We start from the raw sequence: 26,246 nt of genomic DNA, 5'->3' as shown, positions 1-26,246 counted from the left end.
GGCGACAGAGCGAGACTCTGTCTCAAGAAAAAAAAAAAAAAAAAAAATTTTAAGTCCCCTTCTAAGGGGTAAGAAAATCTTCCCATTCCCCCAACTATTTGAAAAAAAGGTTAAAAAATATTTTCTGTAGAAAGTGTCTGTAAACAGATTAATTTTTCTTTCACGTAAGATTGGCTCTTGGGGAAAAGCTGTGTTTCAGAGATAAGGTTAAAGAACTTTGCGTGCATGTGATGGAAGATGACAGTGGGAACCACAGGCGTTATTTGGTGGTTTTGTTTTACAAAGTCTTCACCTTTCTGCTGAGTCGTGGGACTAAGTTCAACACAATTTCTACTTTCCGCCTGCCTTTGCAACACTAGTTTTGGAAGCCAAGTATTAGTATATGATATCAGGTGTGTTCTCTAAAGATTCAGGTTCAGTGGGCTGAATGCACTTTCGTGACTTCATCAGACCACTGAGCCCAAGGAGAAAGTGCCAATCTTACTAGACACGAGGAAAAAGACATGTCTTTTGCTCTTGCTGGAAGTGGTGTCCTACTTTCTACAAGCAGTCATTATCTGGTTTATGCTTGCCTTGTTCAGTTTTTGTGTGATATTTTATTCTCTGCCTAATAGATATGAAAGTATCAAGGTGTTAAGCATGATTTTTAAATTTAGATAAATTTTAGAATTTTTTTATTCATCTACTTCTAAAAGGGATGAAAAGACAGTGAATTGGTCAAGATCAGGAGATGACAAACCTAGCACTATGAAGAGCTGGATTCTCCCCTATATGTTTTTGTTTCTGTTGCTTGCTTCATACCAGGTTTGTAAGAAAGCAGTAGAAACCCCCCAACACGTACACACATTCTCCTGATTCTCCCCCCCCCCCCGCCGTCTGTCTTTGCAGAGTTTTGGAATGAAAGAAGGAGGGAATTGTGTACTAATGATGCGGTGGGTGTGTCACTGCTCCGTTGTAGTGAGGGAGCTGAAAGCGCCCATTCTCTTCACGGCCTGGAGTCGGGGACTCTGAAACCTAATCTGAAGTGTGTTTAACAAGGGTTCTGAACGCGGTTCTGAACGCTGGGACTTAGTGCCAAGGGGAACAAGGAGACAGTGTGTCCTCAGGGGCAATGTGGCCGCCCCTGGAACCACAGCAAGCAGGAAGAATCGCAGCATTTGTGGGCAGAACCGACGGGCAGGCCTAAACATTTAGCTACTTTGCCCCAGAATGAAAGCCTTGTTCCAGCTCCCCAGGGTTTGGATTTAAAGTTTTAGTTCCTGTCAGTGGTGATCGCAGTTTCCTGAAGAGGGGGCCATCCGGTCTGCTGTTCAGCTTTTGAGTCACTTAATTTTTCCTCCTCCACATCATCATCGTCATCACAAATACCCATTAGAGCTCGCCTAGTCTGGATGCCGTTCTAAGAGCATGGTGTATACTAAGTTGCTTAATCCTTACAGTGACCCACTGAAGTGGTTCAATCTTTACGTCCAATTTATGTAAGAGGAAACTGAGGCACAAGAAGTAGCTTGCCTCCAATGGGTGTGACCTTGGGCACTCCATTGTCCTCCAGCCTGGAAAGTCCCAGTAGATACAGCAGAGCTGAGGTGCAGGTATGCAGGTGTATCGATCCCTTCTACCCACAGGGTAAAGCCCCAGAGCATTGCATGTGGTCTCAAGTGTCCAGATTTACACAAACGTTACTGCTGATGTCTGGAAAGTGGAACAGGTAGGAACGCCCTGTTCTGGCTTCTGATATACTTTTAGTACGGACAAGAGGCAGGAGGGCAGGGTCCCTGACAAGGGCTCTGCACTCAAGCCTGGACCCACAGCCCTAAAAGAACAGGCATTCCTGTTTTCGTGCCCAGGTGTTGCTTTTTGGCCCACCCCACCCCCCCATCCTGTGCCCACGTAAACCCCAGACCTCAGCTGGCAGAGCGACAAGCAACTGAACGTTGAGAGGAGAAGAAGCAACTGAGTGTCAGCGACTACAGATAGATGCAACTTAATTTCAGACATCACGACGTTGGACAGCAATCCTGCTGGAGATGGCCTGGCTTCAGGGAAGGATCACCTTCTACCCGCACCATCCCCTTTTCAGCTCCCTTTCCATTGAGAGCCACTTCCACCACTTAATAAAACCTCCACATTCACTACCCTTCAAGTCCCTGTGACCTGATTCTTCCGGGATGCTGGACAAGAACTTGGGTACCAAGAGGGCAGGGTGTAAAAGGCTGTCACCGTGACTCTCCACTGAGCTGGTTAACACTTGGACATCCTTGGCCAGGCGCGGTGGCTCACGCCTGTAATCCCAGCACTTTGGGAGGCCGAGGCGGGAGGATCACAAGGTCAGGAGATCGAGACCATCCTGGCTAACACGGTGAAACTCCGTCTCTACTAAAAATAAAAAAACTTAGCTGGGCGTGGTGGCGGGCACCTGTAGTCCCAGCTACTCAGGAGGCTGAGGCAGGAGAGTGGTGTGAACCCAGGAGGCAGATGTTGTAGTGAGCCAAGATCACGCCACTGCACTCCAGCCTGGGCGACAGGACGAGACTCCATCTTGGGGGAAAAAAAAAAACAAAAACAAAAACACTTGGACGTCCTCATACGGCAACTGCTAAAAGAGCATTGACACCACTAGAGACTACCATGGGGCCGGAGCCCAGAAGCTGCTTGCCTTGGCCCCGGCACCCACTCGCAAGGGGTTTGAGCCTGGTGGCTGAGTAAGCAAGCCACACCCCATGGCGGGTCCCCTGAAGGGATTCAGGGAATTCTCCTGTTTCATTAAGCCCTGAGCCATTCTGATTTTCTCTCTCAAAACTTTTACAATCTTCCTTTCATTCCTTGACTTTCAGATTTCCCAGTAATTTGCTTTGATATGAGCTTTACTCATTCATTCTGTGAGGTACTCTCTGGCCCTTTTCAATCTGAAAGGTTCTGGAAATTTTTCTCATCTTATTCTTGCCTAATTTCCTTTCCTTTGGGGTCTGTGTGGTAGTCATGTTACTCAGATGTTGAAGCTCTTGACTTGTGGCTCTAAATGTCTTATATCCTTTCTTCTTTCCCATCTCTTTGCCTTCAAGTCTAGCTTCTAGGGGAGTTCTCAACTTTAAAGTCTTCGAGCGACATTTTTATTTCTCTTACTTTTTTTTTTCTAAGAGCTCTTTCTTGTTATTCAGATGTTCCTGTTTATAACTTTCTGTGTTTTAAGTTATAAACTCTTAGCTATATCTGGGTACAAATTATAGTATTTCTAAAAGTTTTCCCCTTTTCGTGCATTGTTGGTAGTACCTGGCGTCTCCCATGTCTGACCTTTTGGGACACTCTGCGTAATGTGACCACTTCCTGTTGCTGACTCTTCCTCCTCTCCTCTATAACTAGATTTCTCCTTTCTTCTTGGTCACCTTTCACCATTTGGGGGAACGCTGTCCCCTCCTGTCTCCTCTTTCATTTGCTCTGTTTTCCATGAATTTATTCCTTTCCCCCTTTTAATTATTATTATTATTAATTTTTTTTGAGACAGGGTCTTACTTTGTCCAGGCGGGAGTGAAGTGGCATGATAATAGCACTGCAGCCTCCAACTCTCAGGCTCAGGCCATCCTCCCACCTCAGCCCTTGAGTAGCTGAGACTATTATGCCCAACTAATTTTATTTTTGTAGAGATGAGGTCTCACTATGTGTCACAGGCTAGTCTCAATCTCCTGACCTCAAGTGATCTTCCCACCTCGGCCTCCCAAAATGCTGGGATTATAGACGTGAGCCACCGTGCCCTTTCCTTTTTAATTCTTTCACTGTTGTTGCAGTGGGCTTTCCGGATGCAGTGGAGATAAGCTCCTGTGTTCAGCCTGCCACATTTAGCCACAACCGACATTTGTCTCCTGGTTTGTATTGAGCCCTGTCTGGCAGTGGGCCTTGTGCTAATCTTTCTAGGAAAAATATGCATTTCTGGACAGATAGGCGAGTTCCTGTAGAATTTCTCAAACTGCTCTTATTGACAGATTTTCACATGAGCCTGGGAGCTAGGGAAGGGCTGGGCTGAGGTAGAGGCTGTCCTTGGTGGGCAGCTGGGACTTTGTGTGATTCTGGGCCTGGCATCTGACCCCTCCCACCTCGCCAGGCTGTAGGGGGAGGGTCTCAAAAGGGAAAATATTTTGTAAAGAGAATTGAAAATATTTCAATTGAAAATATTTCTCTTGTGGAGTACTGTTCACACCTAGAGCAACAACAATCGAAAGTAGAGTGCCTTTTAGCAGTAAGAAAAATAGATCATCTCCCATAATGAGTCTACTATTTGCTGAGTATATTTGAAGATCAAGATAGAGAAATTTTGAAGGCCACAATTTTTGTATGGTTCTAAATTCACTAACAGGGTTATTACTTCACTGTAATCTGTTTATTCAGAAAGAAAACTGCTCAACCCAACTGCATTGTTCCTGCATGCCCATGAAAGGAACAGGTGATGAGGCCGTCCCTAAGGCAGCTTTTACTTTCTAGGACTGCCACAACAAAATACTACAAACCAAGTGGCCAACAACAGCAGAAATGTATTCTCTCACTGTTTTGGAGGCAAGAAGTCAGAGATGAAGGGGTCACGAGGGCTGTGCCTCCTCGGAGACTCTGAGTAGACTCCTTCCCGGCTTCTTTTGCCTTTTAGGGTGGCCGGTGGTCCCTGGTGTCCCTTGGCTAGCAGCTGCCTCCCTCTGATCTGTACTTGCTAATTTTTTAAAAAAGTTATAGAGATGGGGGTCTCACTATGTTGCCCAGGCTGGTCTCATAAGTGATCCTCAAAGTGCTGGGGTTATAGGTGTGAGCCATCGCACCCAGCCCAGGTTTGGTATCTTTTACTGTGGATGCATCTCTGGCTTGATATTAGCCTCAGATGGAAATCAGAGTGAGAAACTCCAGAGGCAGCCAGCCTGGCCTCAGAGGACCCCGTGTCATTGATAGTATCTCATCCATGTGTTTGGCACTTGGCTACTCAAACCTGGTCCTTGCCCTAGCAGCAGCATTCTTTGGAAGTTCATAGAAATATAGATCCTGGGGCCTCTGGAATCAGCACCTGCAGCTTATCAGTGTCTGAAGGAGACCCACAAGCACATTTGATTGGAAGAGCGTAGCTCTGTGTCACCTCTAGCTGAATTCCAAGGCGACTGCAGGCAGCGACCCTCTGGGGACTCTGCCCCAGGGACTCAGCCCCATGGCATGCTGCTGTACTAATGGGCTCCACTTGGGATTTTGCAGGCACACACCTTTGGGGTTGGGAGGTGGGACCTCCTTTCAGTGTCAACTCATCCTCTGTCATTCAGTCTGTAAATTTCCATTTCCCTTCACCATCACAGTGGCAGCAATAATAAAGAATGTGCGTCATGTGCCAGGCCTTTTGCTAGGTACTTTGTGGTCATGGTTTCATTGAATTCTCACATTAGTCTTAAAAGGGAGATAATAATAGCATAAAATAGCATCTCTAGCCCTTTCATAAATTGTACTCCCCACCCTAATTAATTTCTTGATGTGCTACCTACCATGTGACCGTATTTGGAGTAAGGAAGTACAGTAATGAAGGTAAAATAAGGTCATGAGGATGGAGCTCTGATCTGATAGAACTGGTGACCTTAGGAGAAGAGATACCAGAGAGCTCTGACTTGCTCTCACTCAGCCATGTGAGGACACAATGAGAAGGTGGCCATCTGCAAGTCAGGCAGGGAGCCCTCCAGATCAGCTCGTACCTTGAGTGTAGACTTCACACCCTCCAGAACTGTGAAAACATCAATTTCTGTTGTTTAAGCCACCCAGTGCATAGTGTTTGGTTACGTCCACCCGGGTAGACTAAGTGATCATGTTTCCATCTGTGTTTACTTAGCAAACTCCTACTCATCCTTCAAGACCCATTCAAATGGGCTGCTTCTAAAACACATTAGGTACTCCACTCTCAACACCACCATCAGGGAGAATAGCCAGTTGCTCTATTCTCTGACTTTCTGTGGCTTTTTGCTAGTTCCTCTAACATGCCACTTACCATGTACTCCAATGTAGCTGGTGGTTTTTGTATATCATCAACAGAATTAGTCCATTTTCACACTGCTAATAAAGACATACTTGAGACTGGGTAATTTATACAGGAAAGGGGCTTAATGGACCCACAGTTCCACATGGCTGGGGTGGCCTTACAGTCATGGCAGAAGGCAAGGAGGAGCAAGTCATGTCTTACATGGATGGCAGCAGGCAAGCAAAGAGAGAGCTTGTGCAGAAAAACTTCTCCTTATAAAACCATCAGACCTGGTGAGACTTACTATCACGAGAACAGCATGGGAAAGACCTGCTCCCGTGATTCAGTCACCTCCCGCAGGGTTCCTCCCACAACACATGGGAACTGTAGGAGCTACTATTCAAGATGAGATTTGGGTGGGGACACAGCCAAACCGTATCACTGACCCAAAGAGAGATGCTCATCTTCTTGCTTTCCTTTCTGTATGCTTACTATAGTGACTGCACACTGCAACTTGCTCGATAAATACACCCCAGCCTCCTCAAGCCGTCATAGTTATTAATACGTCTGCCCACCTAGTCAAAATCTACCAAAAGGCTATAGGAAAATCTGTGACGTTGTGATTGGGTCGAGGTTGATGGGTTATGGGATTTTGAACAATATTCTGATAGGTATCAGTCGTAGGGAGAAGGGCACAAGGCCTTCGAGAGCAGCCATTCCCTTCTGCTGAGTGAGAGCATGCCTTGGTTGTCATGGTTACACTAATCCCAAAACAGCAAAAATAAAACACTTCCCAAAATGGCTCTCTGTAACGCCAGGAGATGCAAACCTTGTAAACCTGGTCAAACATTATCAAGTTCTGTGTATGAGATAATTTCCGCAAGGCAGTACTTTAGGGAATTAGTTGATTTTAGATGATTTGATGTGGTAGGGAGAGGGAGAATATACTCCCAGCCTACAGAAGGAATGGTGTCTTTATTCTTTTAGAAAAGAAAACAAAAAATACTCCTTTTAAAACTTGGTTATAGAAATAACCTGAAGACATAGAAATGTTTTGTTGTTGTTGTTTTTGTTTGTTTGTTTGTTTGTTTGTTTGTTTTGAGATGGGGAGTCTTGCTCTCGCCCAGGCTGGAGTGCAGTTGCATGGTCTTGGCTCACTGCAACCTCTGCCTCCCGGGTTCAAGCAGTTCTCCTGCTTCAGCCTCCCAAGTAGCTGGAACAGTACAAGCAGCGTGCGCCATCCTGCCCAGATAATTCTTTTGTATTTTTAGTAGAGATGGGGTTTTGCCATGTTGGCCAGACTGGTCTTCATCTCCTGACCTCAAGTGATTTACCTGCCTTGGCCTCCCAAAGTGCTGGGATTACATGTGTGAGCCACCATGCCTGGCCTAGAAATGTTTTAAAGTCACAATAAACTGGAGCAACTTTGAGTCACAATTTGTAATAGCTTGAAGCGCTGTGTGAACATGCATGCTATTTAGTATTCAGTGCGTCCTTGCCAGGCTTTCCCCATGAATGTAAACCTCCTCCTAAATTTAATGTTATAGGCTCCAATGAAAAGCCAGTTGAGGACAGAGAAGGCAACAGAGACACAGAGTGTGGAGCCAGCCAACTGGTTTGTGCACTAGATTAAAATTCAACTGCCTTTTGGAGCATCATTTCAAAAACAAGGGACAAAAATTTGATTACATAATTTCACGAATTGCTGGTTTGTTATCCAAAATAGAACATTAGAATGACTAGTTGGCCTCTTATAAGGAGAACACTTCAGGAATATTATGATCGAGACTGGTAGTGAATGGGGTGGTTTCTTAGAGCTGATGGGAGCCTTAGAGATCTGCCCCCACCCCCAGCACAAACCCTTGAGGACATCATAAGCAGTCATTTGGGCCAGGTGCAGTGGCTGGCACCTATAATCCTAGCACTTTGTGGAGGCTGAGGCAGGATGATCACCTGAGCTCAGGAGTTTGAGACCATCCTGGGCAACATAGCAGGACCTCATCTCTACTAAATATAAAAAATTAGCCAGACGCCGTGGTGCACTTCTATAGTCCCAGCTTCTTGGGAGGCTGAGGTGGGAAGATTGTTTGAGCCCAGAGATTGAGGTTGCAGTGAGCTACAATGGTGCCACTGCACTCCAGCCAAGGTGACGCAATACACTGTCTACAAAAAAAGCTTAAATAACAGAAATAATTTTTTTCAAAAACAACAAAACATTCATTTGTCATCAGATCCCTTTCATGTTAAACCATTACTCACATATATAGGTTTTCAAATGATGCCTAGATAAGTGGGTTTTCCTTCCTTGTATATAATAGTCTGTGTAGCCGTGTGTGTGTGTGTGTGTGTTGAAGTAAGTTAACCTTTAAAAAAATACTTTTACTGATGAATTTTCCACAGGGCCTTTTTTCTTGAGTTCTGTCAGTTTAATCTGTGCTGTTTTCACCTTTTCCCTATTCAAGCTTTATTGACTTGTTTACAGGTTTGGTTTTTTAGTTAATAAAAGGCTAGTGGATTTGTGGCTCTGGAATCTCATCGTTGGCTTTCAGTACAAAGCCTGCCCCAAATGCATAATTTGCCATTATTTCCAAAGATGTTCAGTTTATTCCTTTTTTTGCCAGACATACAAAAAGAGCTCTTTGTGTAAAGAAATATTAGCAAATATTTAGTGCATACACGTGGATATTCACCCATTTTCCTCATGTGATGAGATCCTACCCCATAATATTTTTCTAAGACCTCATGTAAAGAAAACAGATTATTTATTTTCTTATTTTTAAAAGTAGTGTTAACAGATTGCATTGTGAGTAACTGTTTTCAATTGTTTATAGATGTGAGCCCCATTCCTCAACTGCTTTTTCTCCCTTCTGCATTTTTTAAATTGTGGTAAAACACCTGTAACAAAATTTACCGTTTTTACATGTGTTTTTACATGTGTAGTTCAGGGGCATTAAGTACATTCACTCAGGGGCACTAAGTACATTAAATCCATTCACACTGTTGTGCAATTATCCCACCATCCATCTCCAGAACTCTTCTTACCTTGCAAAACTGAAACTCTGATCCCGGTAATCACTAACTCCCCGTTCCCCCTCCCCAAAGCCCCTGGCAACCCCTGTTCTACTTTCTGTGTCTCTGAATTTGCCTGCTCTAGGTACCTCATTGAAGTGGAATCGTCCAATATTTGTCCTTTGATTACTGGCTCATTTCACTTAGAATAGTGTCCGTAAGTTTCATTCATGGTGTAGCATGTTCCTGAATCTCGTGGTTTTTTTTTTTTTTTTTTTTTTTTTGAAGGCTGCATCGTCCTCCACTGTGTGTAGTTGTCCTCCTCATACTGTTGATCCACTTATTCAGCAGTGGACACCTGGATTGCTTCTAGCTTTTGGCTATTGTGAATAATTCTTCTGTGAACGTGGATTTACAAAACCCTGCTTTCAATTATTTTCGTTGTATACTCAGAAGTGGGATTACTGTATCTTAGAATAAGACTATTTTCGTTATTTTGAGAAACTGCCATACTGTTTTACTATAGTGGCTGCACCATTTTGCATTCTGGGATGTGACGTGGAACAGAATGACCTTCAGAGTGAAGTTCAAAATCTCACTGGGAAGTACAGAGAAATTACATTGCAGGCTGATAAAGTAAAATTATTATAGGAACAAAAGGAAGAATCATTTTCTTAATGAAATACAAGCTGTTCCTCTGCCTGTCTTCTCCGAGAAGCTTCCTCAGAAGCAGGCCTTAATCTGGTGTGCGTTGACACACTTAGATAGTTCAGGACCAAGTCCTAAAAGAAAGGGAGAGGAAGTCCTTGACCATCAGGGTATCTTTATGTCTGGAAGTGCTTAGTCTGAGCTGCCCGGTACACATTGGCGTGTTAATGCACAGTTCGTGTAGCATATTTGTATTTGTCCATCCTCACGGTGCTGTAAAGAACCACCTGAGATTGGGTAATTTATGTAGAAAAGAGGTTTACTTGATTCACAGTTCTACAGGCTGTTCAGGAAGTGTGGCTGGGAGGCCTCAGGAAACTTAAAATCATGGCAGAAGGTGAAGGAGAATAAGCATGCTTTACCATGGTGAGCAGGAGACAGAGAGAGAACAAAGAGGGAGGTGCCACACACTTTTAAACTATCAGATCTCATGAGAACTCCTCACCATCAGGAGAACAGCAAGGGGGAAATCTGCCCCCATGATCCAGTTACCTCCCACCAGGTCCCTCCTCCAACATTGGGAAGTACAATTCAACATGAGATTTGGGTGGGAACACAGAGCCAAACCATATCACCATTGTAGTGCCGTTTACCCGTGCCATTGTCATGTAGTGGGTGCATTGAAGCCCTTGTAAATTCCAGTGATGTTACATACAGGAGTGTCCTTACAACCGTGGATATAGCCAGCATTCACAGGGGAATTCGTGTAATGCTTTATGGACATCTATTTTACAGATGAATTTTAGAAGCTATAAAGATATTATTGAAATGATAAGTTGATATTGCCCTATGAAAAATTTGGTGCCAAAGAAAAGTCATTTTCTATAAATATTTGCATAAAATAATAAATTTTAACAGTTTTAAGGATCGATTTGCCATTTATTAGCTAGATCCTAAGTCTCTACTGCAAACCTGTGACAAGCAGCTAGTTAATCATCATTGCTTCACTTGTCTCTGACAGGCCCTAAGGAGTGTGCAGTGCTGGGGCAGCGAGGCTGCAGGTTCTAGGACTCAACACACCCTCATATTATCACCAAAAGCACTCCATACATGCACAGAAACCGCAGCTGACTCTGTGAAGTACAGAGGCTGACTCTCCCTCTCTCCTCTTCTAAAGTGCTCAGTTTAACACCATGTCCATAAAGACATCCATTATATATTAGGTTTTTTTTTTGTTTAAAACTTCTTAAGATTTCTAGTATTGTTAAGTCTCATTTCCCAGACTCTGTAAATCTAGATCAAGTTGTCAAATTCCCTTAGTTCCAGGAATTCTTTGGGAAATGTGAGTGCTTGCCAGCTGGTCAGATAATTGGTGGTTTATTTTCATCACAAATAGGAAATGTTAAGAGTTATGAGAACGAAGATTCTGAAGCTGGAATGTGTTTTTCCTTTAAAAGAAAATCTTACAGTATGGGAATTCTTCCACAAGTTCTTATTCTTTGGTCCATTTTTATGACATTCTTTTTTTTTTTCCAGGCTGGAGTGCAGTGGTATGATCTCAGCTCACTGCAACCTCTGCCTCCTGGGTTCAAGCAATTCTCCTGCCTCAGCCTCCTGAGTAGCTGGGATTACAGGCGCCCGCCACCATACCTGGCTAATTTTTGTATTTTTAGTAGAGACAGAGTTTCACCATGTTGGCCAGGCTGGTCTCGAACTCTTGACCTCATATCATCCACCCGCCTTGGCCTCCCAAAATGCTGGGATTACAGGCATGAGCCACCGTGCCTAGCATATAATGTTCTTATTAATGTCTGCAGATGTTATTGGAGTGAGAGGTGGAGCCCAAATAAGTTGCTGTGCATAAGTTAACCATGCAGCTCTTGGCAGCTGGTGTGGGGACTCAGAGCCAAGATTAGGGACTGGAATGGAGCAGCTCATCGCTCCCTACATCAACTGAGCTGGGAAAAGCTAGTCTGACCCTGTGCATCGGAAACAGGGCACATTGCTGTAACAAAGTGGTGGAAGATAAGATTGGTGACCAGTGTTCCACTGTGCTCTCCTGACCCATTTCCTCTGGATAAGCGCACCTGCAGAGGAGGAGAGCTTGGCAGGCAAGAATGGGGGTTCCACACAATCACATGTGACTTCTGACATTCCTGCAGGTGACATGACTCTGCCAGTGTCAGACATTTAAGATCTAGAGCCTGGCGAGTTTGGGATCATCTGTGGAGAATGTGTATCTTCTGGATTGCAGTGAGGGCTAGTGTGGGGGTGTAAAGTGATATCTGTCTAAAAAAAAGTGCTTAATGTTGAACATCAAGCAGCATCTTTCTTGGCTTCTCTGTTCATGCTGGTACAGACTCAGGAACGTTCCCATCCGTGTACTTGGTGGGCTTTGCTGCTATCACTCAGTCTCCTGGGTTGCTAATTGGTTCCTAAAATGCTCTATTCTCAGGGAAGAGGTGAGAAGTATAAAACAAGTAACTGTGGGCTGAGTGCGGTGGCTCACACCTATAATCCCAGCACTTTGGGAGGCTGAGGTGGGCTGATAATGAGGTCAGGCTGATAACTGTGAATGGCAATGTCATTAAAGCATTTGTCTCCCAAGATTTGATCTATGGTGGAATTGATCCATTTTACTGTCAGTCACTGGGAATGTACATAATGAAGAGAAACTGAGGCATGTGATTCTAAGCTCTTTAGGATAGAACGTGTGTTCTTAAATGTAATATTCCCTTTCCCTGTAGATCCAGTATATAGAAAATGCATGAATAGTATTGATTTCAGCAGACAATGATTGATTGCCAGGTGCTGTGCTAGGCAATAAGAAGACAAAAATGAATAAGTGACCTGATATTAATTGGGGACATAGACACATAGATACTAAATCATCTATAATACAGTGGAATGGATACCTTTTATTGATTTGTTCACTCATTTCAACAAAATTGATTGGTCTTTAGGCATTGTGGATACAGGGATGAAAAAAATATGGCGTTTCCCTTCAATGTGGGTATAGTGTCGATGAGGTACTGCACAGAGTGCTACAGGAATGTAGAGAAGAAAACCATCCATGTCATATTTGTGGACAAGGAGAGAGGCACAGGGACAGGGCTTTGTCACAAAAAAGGCCTGGGGTCACGAGTTGAAAACTTAATGTCCACATAAAACCTGTCCAGAAATATTTATAACACCTGTATTAATAATTGTCAAAACTGGAAGCAACCAAAATGTCCTTCAGTAGGTGAACGAACTGTATTACATCTAGACAGTGGAATATAATTCCACAGTAAAAATAAACAAACTGGCTGGGTGCAGCGGCTCGTACCTGTAATCCCAGCACTTTGGGAGACTGAGGCATGTAGATCACCTGAAGTCAGGAGTTCGAGACCAGTCTGGGCAACATGGTGAAACCCTGTCTCTACTAAAAATACAAAAAAATTAGCCGGGCATGGTGGCAGGTGCCTGTAATCCCAGCTACTTAGGAGGCTGAGGTAGGAGAATCGCTTGAACTTGGGAGGCGGAGGTTGTAGTGAGCTGAGATTGCACCATTGCGGTCCAGCCTGGGTGACAAAAGCAAGACTCTGTCTCAATAAATAAATAAGCTTCCAAGTCATAAAAAGACATGGAGGGGGCACGGTGGCTCATGCCTGTAATCCCAGCACTTTGGGAGGCTGAGGGAGGTGGATCACCTGAGGTTGGGAGTTTGAGACCAGCTTGACCAACATGGAGAAACCCCATCTCTACTAGAAATAGCAAATTAGCTTGGCATGGTGGCGCATGCCTGTAATCCCAGCTACTCCGGAGGCTGAGGCAGGAGAATCAGTTGAACCCAGGAGGCGGAGGTTGCAGTGAGCTGAGATTGCACCATTGCACTCCAGCCTGGGCAACAAAAGCAAACTCTGTCTCAAAAAAAAAAAAAAAAAAGACACAGAAGGACTTTACATGCATATTACTGAATGAAAGAAGGCAGTCTGCAAAGGCTACATACTGTACGAGTCCAGCTAGATGACATTCTGGGAAAGGCAAACTATAAAGACAGTAAGATCAGTGGTCACCAGGGATTAGGAAGGAGGCAGGGAGGGAGGAATAGCTGGAACACAGAGGATTTTTAGGGTGAAATTCGTATAATGCAGTGAAACTATTCTGTATGATACTGTAATGCAGACAGGTCACAACACATTTGTCATAGAACTTTACAGCACACAGAGTGAGCCTTATGTGAGCTATGGAGTGTGAATGATGACACTGTATCAATACTGGCTCCCCGAGCTATGGAGTGTGAATGATGACACTGTATCAATACTGGCTCCCCGACGGCAGCAAATCTCTACTACTAATGTTAATAACAGAGGACACTGTGTGGTGGGAAGAAGTTTTTGCTCAACTTTTTTTAACCTAAAATTACTCTAAAAAAATAGTCAGTTAATTGAATAAGGAGGGAGGAGTGATGCCTGGGATTGGATTGGGAAGAAAATGCTAAGAGATTTGCATCCAATTTTGGCAACAGCAGGTGCTGGGATACGGAGGTGTAGACGGGGCTGGTGTTCAGGGTGTCACGGAGGTGGGCGGTGGCAAGCTGTGAAGGACCCATAGACTTAGGAATCCAGAGGTTTCCTGCAGCCAGGAGGTGTGGTTTGTTTTCATCCCTGCCTGCTTCAGGGATAACCCCTGTTGTTTCTGCTCACAGCAAAGAGCTCCTGGGAAGGTGCTGCTGGATGCAGTTTGCAACCACCTCAACCTCGTGGAAGGCGACTATTTTGGCCTCGAGTTTCCTGATCACAAAAAGATCACGGTAGGTGATGTCAACTTAACGTTGCTGTTTTACCGTCTGTTCATCTTGGTGAGGGGCTGGGCAGGGGTGGTGAAATAATTGGTGATTTTCTGTGGTCCATGCAGGAAGCCCTCATTAATATGTTTTATAATAAAAGTATTCATGCCTATGATTAGCAAGTTCAAAGAAGGTACACAGTGATGACTGCCCTCCCACCTCTGCCCCCAGGAGCTGTTATCTTGTGAACACACACATGCTTGGGTATATTTCTGATAAATTCTGTGTAGATGCGTATGCAAACATGTATCTTTGAAATACACAAATGTGAGGATACAGTACAGTGCCCTCTGCTTTCCCTCCCTGCTCAAGGGAAATCTTTCCTTTTCAGCACATGGAGTCCATTTCCTTCTTTTTCATGGCTGCATGCCATTCCACCAGAGGGACATGTCTAATTTACAGCTTCCATTGTAAATGATGGGATACTTTGCTCTTTTCAGTTTTTTGCTATTATAGATACGGCCCCCGTGAACTGAGTACGTTTGTGTTTGTGCTCATAGCTAACTGCTCAGTAGTCCAAATCCAATGGCGCGGATTTACCCAATCAATGGGTCTGATCATTTTGAGGTTATTAAATATGTCAGATTGTTCTGGAAAAAGGTTGCACCAAATTGGATCCAAAATGTAGAGCATAGCTTCCTCGTATTTTTGTCTCTTTGGGTTGATGGCACTTGCTTAAGCCTGTATCTGAAGCTACCTTTTATTAGGCACCTTTTGGAGCTGTAAGTTCATTGGCTATGTTTTTATTCTTTGGTTCTATACATACTGAGTTCCTGGAACTTCCACTAGTCCCTGCACGGTAGATTGAGTAGTGAATGAGACACGGGGAATTTATCATCCAGGTGGGGAGCCGTGCAAACATAGGATGCGTGACAGGTTCTCCCCTGAGAGCAGTGGTGTTGGGCAGTGGGGGCAACAGACACCATTTGAGTTCAGGAGATCCTTCTGCAAACCTACATCCCGGGAGACCAGTAGGACTTACTCTAATAGAAAGAATGTACCAGAGAGATGAGGCACCCCACGTACAAAAACCAGAAAGCAAGTGAGTTATTCAGGAGCCTGCAGAGAAGGCCAGAGTTGAGGGGGACAGGAGAAGGGCAGTGGTAAAGGCAGTGAGAGAAGGAAGGTTGGAAGCTCAGCAGGGAGCTGTATGGTGAAGGGCTTTCTGTGCCATTACAGTCAGGAGAAATAAGCCGTATATGCAATTTTAACTTTTCTAGCATTATGTTAAAAAGGTCAAACAGCCAGGTGAAATTCATGTTAAAAATGTGTTATTTAACCTCATATATCCATAAACATTATCATTTGAACACACAGTCTAAATAATTGCGAATATTTTCATGCTGTCTGTTTTGTCTGTGAAGTATTCGAATCTGGTGTGTATTTGACACCTCAGCACCTCTCAGTTGAGATGAGCCATGTTTCAAGTACTCAGTCATCACATGTGGCCAAGGGCTTTGTATTGGCCCTCACTGTTCTATACCCAAACTATTGTGTTTGAGAAGCTGTTAATGCATTTAAAAGAGAGTGTGATGTGATCTGATTTCTGGTTTAGAAAGAGAACTGTAGGCAGATTGGAGTACGACCAGACTGGAGTCAAGAAAGCCATTAGGATCTAGTGATGAGTCTGGTTGGAGATGGTGCTGGCTAGAAGTGAGGGAGAGTTGAGGGGCCGGCAGGAGCTGGATGGATTCCAGAGGTTGGGGTTGGGGGCAGTAGGAGAGGATGTGATTGAATGAATACACTTGCGGAGAAGAGGGCTTGTAGTGGCTCAGTTTTCCAGCTTTGCCATCTGGGTGGACAGTAGTGTCTGTCGCTGGGGAAGACCATACCCAGGGGTGAAGATGAGTCCCATTCCAGCTTGAGGAGGCAGGGGCATCAGTGGCATTCAGTGGAGACGTCCAGCAAGCAGGGCCAGAAGGTGTATTTCCTGGAGCACGGGAAAGAGATCTGGATGGAAATTTGGGTTCAAGAATCTTATGATTATTGTGAATGTCTGTCGAAGCTCTGAAATGGGATGAGAACATTCATTGTGAAGAGAAGGTGGCCACAGGTGGGACAGCAGCATCTGAGGGAAGAGCCCTCAGAGACAGTGCAGGTCGAGCCTGGCTCCGAGCAGAGCAGGTGCAGAGGCAGTACAGGTCGAGGCTCCGAGCAGAGCCGGTGGCAAATGAGCGGATCTGTCACGGGCCTAAAAATGAGAGCAAGTAGAGCAAGTTGTATTTTCTCAATTTATTCCCACCTCCAAACACTGTCGTTTTCTAGTTCGTACTTCAAATCCAAGCTTCCCTGACTCCAGCCCTTTTTACAGTGTGGGATATGACCACAGACCTGCCAAATCTCATCCTGCCGTCTCCTATTCCTATTCAGCTGGCGATTATTTTGTTCTTACACTGTGTCTGGCATCAGACTTCACATGAAAGGTGAGATAAAGTGACAACTAGCAAGAAATAGTTGCAGTTTCCATTCACTAGGCGCACACAGCTTCTTAAGAGAGTCCAGGAAAATATTCCAGCAAGTTCTGTGGAATATTGTTTTACGCTCTTATTTCATGGTAAAATAATGATTCTCAAAACACCTGAAGATACCGTTATTTCTAACAACCCCGTTCTGTGCCTGCCTGAATTCCTTTAAGCTCCTGATGGCTTTCCTAACTCCAACTTTGTCCAATTCCAGCCCTGCAGTTGCTGTTTGTCTAAACCAGAAATCAGCAGCAGTGTTGAGGCCTCTTTGCTGAGTGTGCTAAGATTCTGAGAATTTCCCCATGTCTGTATCTACCAATTAGCTAATGGCACAGCTAAAATTCTGTGTTCTTCTGACTGAAAGTTTAGTGTCTCTTGCATTAACTGTAGGTGCTTCTCTTTTGCTAGAATTTGTAAGTCTGTTGTTCTAGGTATTGGGCAGGGCTGCCTTCTTTCAAATTGTTACCAGGCTTGATTTTTATGATTTCACTCCATTCTTACAATATTGTTTAGGAATGTATTCAACTGCAAAATAAAACCCACTGTTGATGACTTAAATAAGTGTTTATTTGTCACATGTCACACAAAAGCCGCCGCATGAGTACTTCCTATGTGCTGGAGTGTTCTAGTCCCTATGGGTGCAGCAGCACACATGACCCACATTCTACAGCAGGGGTCACACCTTCTTAGTAAGGCCCTAATTAGTAAAGGGCCTAATAGTGCTGTACGCCTTACAGGCCATGCAGTATCTGCTGCAACTATTCGAATCTCCCCTTATTGTGCAAAAGCAGCCATAGATAATATGTGAATGAATACATGTCTTTGTTCCAGCAGAACTTCATGTAACAGGAAGACATAGTAGGCCAACACATGCTCTAGAGAGTGGAAACTGCCAGGCACCGTGCTGGGTTCACATACAGTGTTTCATTTATTCCTGCAACGGCGCATTATATCCCCTTTTTCTGATGAGGAAGTTAAGCCTTAAAGAGGTTAAGTCGTTCTCCTAAAGGCACATAGCAAAGAAGTGGGATTGAAGCTCGGATCTTTAGAAGCACCTGCCCTCAGTCATCATCTTGTTCTGACCATATCACTAAACTGACTTGACTCTGTCAATTACAGAATTCCAACCTGAGCTAATTGCTTTGTTGTTGTTGTTGTTGTTTTTAAGACGGAGTCTTGTTCTGTCGCCCAGGCTGGAGTGCAGTGGTGCGAGATTGGCTGACGGCATTCTCCACCTCCTGAGTTCAAGCGATTCTCCTGCCTCAGCCTCCCAAGTAGCTGGGATTACAGGTGCCCACTGCCATGCCCTGCTAATTTTTGTATTTTCGTTAGAGATGGGGTTTCACCATGTTGGCCAGACTGGTCTCGAACTCCTGATCTCAGGTGATATGCCCACCTCAATTTTTAAAAGTTCTTTTGAGGCCGGGTGTGGTGGCTCATGCCTGTAATCCCAGCACTTTGGGAGGCTAAGGCAGGAGGATCACTTACGGTCAGGAGTTTGATACCAGCCTGGCCAACATAGTGAAACCCCATCTCTACTAAAAATACAAAAACTAGCTGGGTGTGGTGGTGCATGCCTGTGGTCCCAGTGACTCAGGAGGCTGAGGCAGGAGAATCGCCTGAACCCAGGAGGCAGAGGTTGCAGTGAGCTGAGATCGTTCCACTGCACTCCAGTTTGGGCGACAGAGTGAGACTCCACCTCAAAAAAAGGAAAAGTTCTTTTGACAGAATCGATCTGTGGTAATCGAGGGGATGCCAGGGTCTTGGTTATGTTCTCTCCCTTGATCTGGATGCTGGTTCCGTGGATACATTCAGTTAATAAAAATCCAGTGAGCTCTGCCTTACAACATATGACATCTATAACTTCAATAATAGTTATAGATGCAAATGCAATGAAAGTTCCAAAATGGGCCAGGTGCAGTGGCTCACGCCTGTAATCCCAGCACTTTGGGAGGCTGAGACAGGCGGATCGCAAGGTCAGGAGATTGAGACCATCCTGGCTAACACGGTGAAACTCCATCTCTACTAAAAATACAAAAATTAGCGAGTCGCGGTGGCGGGCGCCTGTAGTCCCAGCTACACGGGAGGCTGAGGCAGGAGAATGGCTTGAACCCGGGAGGCGGAGCTTGCAGTGAGTGGAGATCGCACCACTGCACTGCAGCCTGGGCGACAGAGTGAGATTCTGTCTCAAAAAAAAAAAGAACGTTTCAAAATGCAGTGAAATCACACAGTAGCAGAAATGATGACCAACAGGTCATCTGACGGAATCTATTTTGGAAGGGCCACAGGCCAGTCTTGCTTGTGTGGACTGAGGGAGAGCATCTCACCCTGTGAGAATCGTAAGCACCAGCTGGATTTTTCCTCTCCGCCCCAGACACAGTGGCTTGATGATGTCTCTTAGTGTGCGGCCCAGTGTCTGGGATCCATTAAACTGTTCCAAAAGCATTATTTAGGGAAACTTGTTACCATCGTTATTTTCATTGTTGTTATTTTTTAAATTGTGGTCCAAAACAAGTAACACAAAATGTGTCATCATAACCATTGGTAAGTATGTAGTTCAGAAGTGTTAACTACATTTACTTTATTGTAGAGCAGATCTCTAGAATTTTTTTTATCTCGTGAAATGGAAACTACAGCCATTGAACAACTCCCCAGATCCCTTTCCCCAGCCCCTGTTCTACTTTCTGTTTCTGAGTCTGTCTACTTTAGACACCTCGTCAGGTGAGTGGAATCGTGTGGTCTTTGTCTTTTCCTGACTGGCTTATCTCACTCAGCATGATGTCCTTGAGGTTCATCTGTGCGGTGGCATGCAACAAGATTTCCCTCGGTTTTAAGGCCGAATACCATTTCCATTGTGTGTATTCACCACGTCTCCAGTATCCATTCCTCCGTGGATGGACTCTTAGATTGCCGTCACCTCTGGGCCATTGTGAGCCGTGCTGCAATGAATGTGGGTGTGCCATCACTATTATTTTTTAATACCACCATGGTGACTATCACCTCTGCCAGTCTTCATTTGGGAGACCGTGCACCCATCTTCCAACCTGAGAAAAAGCACGGTTGGTTTCAGAATGCCCAATCATGGGGCTGTAATGACTGGATTCACCCGTTTCTCTGTGTGTGATGCGTGGGAAACGAGTTTCCCCAAAGCACCTGGCATGTCAGGTTGTGAGTCCTTGTCTCTAGGCAATAAGTTGTTGAATTTAGGCAGCTTGAATTTCTGCCCAGCCTTCCATCTTTCTTCTCATCGTTTCTGTCTTATAAATACCCAAGTCAGAGGCTTATTCATAGTAAGGATGTGAAGGAGTTTAAGGGGAAAATAAGTGTTTTTCATAGTCTAAGATGTGCTTCTCAAGATGGTAAATAAACTAGCGATCATTATGAAATAATTATGTTCTACTCTTAATTAGACTTGTCCCAAGGCTCGTCAATTAAAAAAGTTGATTGCGGTGTTGACACGCACGCTTGGCCTGCTCCTGCCCTTGGCTCTTGTCCAGCACTGTCCCTAAAGGATCTCTCCAAGGAACAGAAAAGTGTTTTAATCAGCTGTTTAAAAGTATAGATTGAGCTTTCCATGGCAGAAACACTGTTGATCATGGGAACCAAGACCCTGCGCTTAATACGGCTGCTCATTGGCACATAAAGTCTGAAGGCTGGGAAAGGGCCAGAAGGCCATTAGATTGCCATGGGGCGAGCTTCGGGAGCTAGCCAGGGGATTCCCTCGCAATGGACTTCACAGGGTTCTTGCTAAAACTGGACACGGAAGCCAGAGGCTGAGGCCTCATGGAGAAGAAGAGCCTGGCTGAAGTTCAGTCCTGGTGAGAGCCTTTGTTACACTCAACTCTGTCTTCACAGAGCAGAAGCATCCGTAGATGTGAAATGAATGGAAGTGGCTGTGTTCCAGTACAACTTTATTTATGGGCACAGAGATTTGGCTTTCATATAGTTTTCACATATCACGAAATGTGATTCTTTTGATTTTTTTTTAACCACTGAAAAATGTAAAAGCCAATCTCTGCTTCGGACCTGTGCCAGAACAGGCAGTAGGCTGGCCGGATTTGGCCCATGTGCCGTAGTTTGCCAGTCACTGTGGTAGGTATTTTACCATCCAAATTTTACAGTGAGCGAATCCAGAGAAGTAAGGTGCCCAATCCTTAACAATGAAGTGTGTAACCGGGATCCACACAGAGCCTCCCTCAGCCAAAGCTCACGTTCTGTATGTCGCACGTGGCTGCCTGTCCTCGGATCTCCCATCTGAAAGAGCTGCACAGACCGTAATAGCAGAAATAGTTGTATATGGAGGATGTATTTCATTGGCCTATTGAGGCTAGCTGGAAAAGCTCTGCACTGTGGCTTGTAAACCTGTTTAAACATTTGCTTTGTCATTTAGCTGCTAGGTCGATTCTTGCTTGATTTTGCACTTCGTCTGAGAAATGGGAGGAATAAATGACCATTTTACAAGGTTATTATGAGGGCTAATCAGATACTTACAATGATGAGCTCAGCAGGTCTCATGAGCACATAGTAGGCCCTCAGATATCTGTTGTATTTCATTTTTGCAGTCTAACTCAGGAAGCAATGAAGCCAGCCCACCACTCTTTTATTAAAATGACATTGCGATTGGGCGGGTAGCTCATGCCTGTAATCTCAGCACTTTGGGAGGCCAAGGCAGGCGGATCACTTGAGGTCAGGAGACTGACACCAGCCCGGCCAACATGGCGAAACCCCGTCTGTACTAAAAATACAAAAAGTAGCCAGTGTGGTGGCACACGTCTGTAGTCGCAGTTACTTGGGAGGATGTGGCAGGAGAATCACTTGAACCCAGAAGGCGGAGGTTGCAGTGAGCCGAGATTGCACCACTGCACTGCAGCCTGGCAATAGAGCAAGACTCTGTCTCAAACAAAACAAAAAAGAAAACAAAACAAAAGACATTGCTCACTGGTCTGATAAAAACCATTCTAGTTTCTTATAAATAAATACTGGTGAAGCTCCAGGAAGAAGACTGGCACCCTGTCATTCATTTTCTGTCCTCCATGCTAGGAGAAAAGCTTTGTCAATAGGGGGCCTGCTTTTGAGGGGCAGGAGGTCATGGAAACTGCGGCTCCCGGGGATGACAGGCATTCCTTGCTGGAGGTTTCCAGACCCTGCTGGAGTCAGACACACCTCTGTCATCTGTGCTTAGCCGCAGCCTCGGCCCTCACCTCTTCCTGGGGGTTTGAGGACCTCTGAGGTGAGGAGGAGCTGTTTGAGGAACGTGGCAGGTGTAAAGGATGAAGAATGTTGCGGGAAGCTAGCAGAGGTGAGGTCATACAGCGGCTCGGTCACCCTGAGGGACAGCACCATCTGATGGTGACTGTGTTGACAGGCAGGTCCCTAGGGGAGGCAAAGCTCCCCTCAAGCAGAGAGGACAGGTCCCTTGGAAAATACAGCCATGGGGGATGCTCCAGCTCTCAAGTGGGAAGGAGAATAACTGATTTGGGGGATTTTGGGGTGTTTGTTTAATTAATAGTTTTAGTATTTGTATTGCAGTTGTAAGTTGACAACAAAATTGAGCTAAAAGTGCAGAGGTTCCTATATGCTGCTCCCGCTCTGTCCGTACATACTGTGTCCCCCGTTACTGACACCGAGCCTTAGGTGTGGCATGTGTGTCCTCACTGATGGGCCAGTGTCAGTCCATTATCATTCATTCACTGCAGTCCAAACTTGACATGAGGCTTCACTCTTGTCGTTGAACATTCTGTGGGTTTTGACACATGTATCTCCAGATGTGTCTGGAGATATGCATCCACCACAACAGTATTACAAAGAGTTGTGTTACCGCCCTAATCCTTCCGTGTGTTCCTCCAGTTCATCCTGCTCTCCTCGTGAGCCCCTGGCAACCCCTGCTCTTTTCCGTCTGTGCTTTTTAATTTTCTGTACTCTGATACCTGAGGCCTTGTTGACTGGGGAGCTGCTTCCCCTCCCCGGGCTAGCCAACTCTTAGAGATGGCAGATGGCTCCCTGTGAATGTACCTTTTATTGGCCAGTTAACCAGTCCAGAGCCCTATCCAGCCACCTCCTTCCTGCTGGTTTTCACACTCCAGGAGGCAACAGTCCCCAGCCTTAGAGTCACTCCAGGGCCAGGTACGCACAACCAGAGCCAGCCACACCCCAGAGCCCACAGAAATGATGCAGATCAGCCCGTGCTAAACCTGCTTCCCCTGCCCAGCCTTGCCTCCCCACGGAAGTGATCCTGCTCTTGTTCCCCTGCCCCTCTCCCTCTGCCTCCGGCCCACCCCTGGTACTTCCTTGTGGAGTGGTGGGCCCCCTCCTCTTGGGAACTGTGAATAGTAAACTCTCTTCTGAATGGCAGTGGCCTTCTGATCTGTTGGCTGTGTCATACCTGAATAAGAAATGTGCTTGCGTCAGGCCATTCGTGTTGCTATAAATAAATACCTAAGGCTGGGTAATTTATAAAGAAAAGAAGTTTAATTGGCTCATGGTTCTGCAGACTCTACAAGCATGGTGAGGCCTCAGGAAGGTTTTACTCATGGCAGAAAGTGAAGTAGGAACAGGCGTGTCATGTTGCAAGACAGGGAGCAATTGGGGGTGGGGGCCACACACAAACAACCAGATCTCTACCCAAGGGTCTGGTGCTAAACCACTCATGAGAGACTCGCCCCTATGAACCAATCGCCTCATGCCAGGCCCCACCTCCAACACTGGGAATCACATTTCAACAAGATTTGGAGGGCACAAATACCCAAACCACATCAGTGGTTAAAGAAAAAATACATGGAAATATTAATATGTTTCAAAATGGATATACAGTTCTAAGAAGATGGAGGTGGTGGTGGTGGAAGCATCGTTTTTAGATATTCTCAAACCCAAGGTCATACATAAAGACAGCTACTTAGCAAGATCAAAAACCCACAGACAACATCTGTGGCAAAACTAGATGCCAGAGTAAGTCCTAGATCCCAAAGAACAAGCAGCTGGAGACAGAACATCAGCCAGCCCCCAGACCTGCACGCCATGGGTGTCTGTTTAGGAAGAAACGAGGAAACAATAGGGCATCCAACGGATCGGAGAAGAGAACCCTCAAATTGCCACTGGAAATCACAGGGGAGTGGTTTGAGAGAGCAGCTGAAATGGGTAAGGCCTAACAGGGCTGGAGCAGTTGTGCTCCAGTGACCACAAACTGCCCCTTGAGACAGGCCATCACTCAAGAGAGACTACCGAGAAGGGAGCCCAAATGGAACTGAGTTGGGACAACAGAGAGAAATGACAGAGAAGGGGAGGGAAATCAAGCCAGGGAACTGGAGAAAGCATGCTTCCATATCCTTCAACACTGTACAGAAACAATAGACGAGAAGGCTCTGGGAGTAGCTTGGAAAAGCTACTCTGAACCATGACTACTTCTAAATAGGTTAGGAAACAATGTTCACATATAAATGAGTAATGTAAATGTATCAAGGTCATAATATTTAAAAAACAGAGACTTCAATGTGTTCTTCCTGAGACACCATGTTTGGCCTTGCCAAAGGATCCAGGTGGATCCAGCTGCCAAATTGCAGAAACTACAGAGAAGATGATCGTGTTGTATACTACTGTGAGCGTGCAGTTAGCAAAATCCAAACTCCAGGAAACCCTACAAGTCAACAGTGAGGGAAAGAAAGAGATGGAAGAGGAAGCTATAGATTAAACAGTATAAACTCCTGCCCTCTACAGGTAACCTCTATGCAGAGTTTCAGAGTAACCGCATAGGTTTGTAATGTTTTATTTCACCACATGGTGCATCTTTATACACTAGAGTTTAGTCTTAAGACTAAAGACTAAGCAATTTGGGGGTGGGGGCACCACACACTTTTAACCAGATCTCCCATGAACTCTGAGTGAAAACATACTTATTACCCAAGGTGATGGTGCTAAACCACTCATGAGTCTTAAGACTAGAGTGGTTGAGTCTTAAGATTAAACTCTGGTGTATAAAGATTCACCGTGTGGTGAAATAAAACATTACAGACTTATGCAGTTACTGTGAAACTCTGCATAGTGGTTACCTGTAGAGGGTGGGAGTTGAGTTTGGAAAGAGTTGACCAGCAGAGTTCTATTTCTTGACTTGGTTGATGGATACAAGGGTGTTTACCATCTAATAATTCACTAAGCTATACCTATGCTTTGTGCAATATTATTATTATTATTATTATTATTACTTTTTGAGACAGAGTTTCACTCTTGTTGCTCAGGCTGGAGTACAGTGGCTCAATCTCGGCTCACTGCAACCTCTGCCTCCCAGGTTCAGGCAGTTCTCCTGCCTCAGCCTCCTGAGTAGCTGAGATTACAGGCATGCACCACCAGGCCCAGCCAAGTTTGTATTTTTAGTAGAGACAGAGTTTCTCCATGTTGGTCAGGCTGGTCTCGAACTCCTGACCTCAGGTGACCCGCCTGCCTCGGCCTCCCAAAGTGCTGGGATTACAGGCATGAGCCACCACGCCCGGCCTGCTTTGTGCAGTTTTAAGCGTCTGTTTATTTTAGTATTAAATATTTTTTAAGGTTGAAAGGAAAAAGGTATAAAGCAGAATAAGCAAATGATAGTTTAAAGGGTTGTATAGCGTTTTGTCTATAGTTAACACTGTGTTGCATGCTTAAAATTTTGAGAGGGTAGAGCTTATGTTAAGTCTTCTTATCATAATTTTTAAAAGTTCAATTAACTATAAAACCCATGTGAAATCTTTTGAAATGAATCATTTGAAGCCCATGAAAATTAAAGAAATGATTTTTAGAATAGTTTAAAGTGAGTAATTGATGTTTTACAAGGACCATGCCTGAGGTCTGCTGAATCCTGGGTAAGAAGTAAAGATTGCAGATATTAAAGCTTCCCATCCAAGTCAAGTCTCCCTGAAACCCCACACATTGCATTGTAACATTGTCTTGGTTTGATTCCAAAACTTCCCTTCATATATATCTCTAATACCAAATCCTACTTGATGAATTCAGTACACAGGTGCATAGGGATAGCCTGTACTACATTTGATTTTGTGGTTTGGTTTACAGATCTGTCTTTAATTTGTTTTTCATTTAAAGCTTTATTTTTGTAAATACATAAAACCATATTCTACAGTTTTCAGTTCAAATTTTATTAAACACAGTTTCCTTCACCAGGTTAGTGTTGTCAAAAAGGGAAGGTAGGGGGAGGTAGCAGGATAGATTAAAAGAGACCTAGAGGACATAACCAGTTATGAAACACGGTCCTGGTTTGAGCATTAGTTTTGACAGATTATCAGTAAGGATATTCCTTAGTTAACTGGAGGAATTTGAATATTGACTGAGTATTTGATGAGAGGAAAGT

General features: G+C 44.7%; 1 protein-coding gene across 2 annotated transcripts in view; it reads left to right on the top strand.

The window, feature by feature from the left end:
- FARP1 (FERM, ARH/RhoGEF and pleckstrin domain protein 1) overlaps positions 1-26,246 on the top strand; it is a 237,348-nt gene that overhangs the window by 116,075 nt on the left and 95,027 nt on the right. For both annotated transcript variants that reach the window (XM_031934974.1, XM_023218037.3), the window contains one exon: positions 14,313-14,417. In XM_031934974.1, the coding sequence (XP_031790834.1) occupies positions 14,313-14,417 (105 nt within the window). The remainder of the gene's footprint in view (positions 1-14,312; positions 14,418-26,246) is intronic.

The sequence above is a fragment of the Piliocolobus tephrosceles genome, chromosome X, assembly GCF_002776525.5.
Source record: "Piliocolobus tephrosceles isolate RC106 chromosome X, ASM277652v3, whole genome shotgun sequence".
Classification (NCBI taxonomy): Eukaryota; Metazoa; Chordata; class Mammalia; order Primates; family Cercopithecidae; genus Piliocolobus; species Piliocolobus tephrosceles.
The sequence above is the reverse complement of the archived record's forward strand: the minus strand, read 5'-3'. Positions and strand labels throughout refer to the sequence as shown.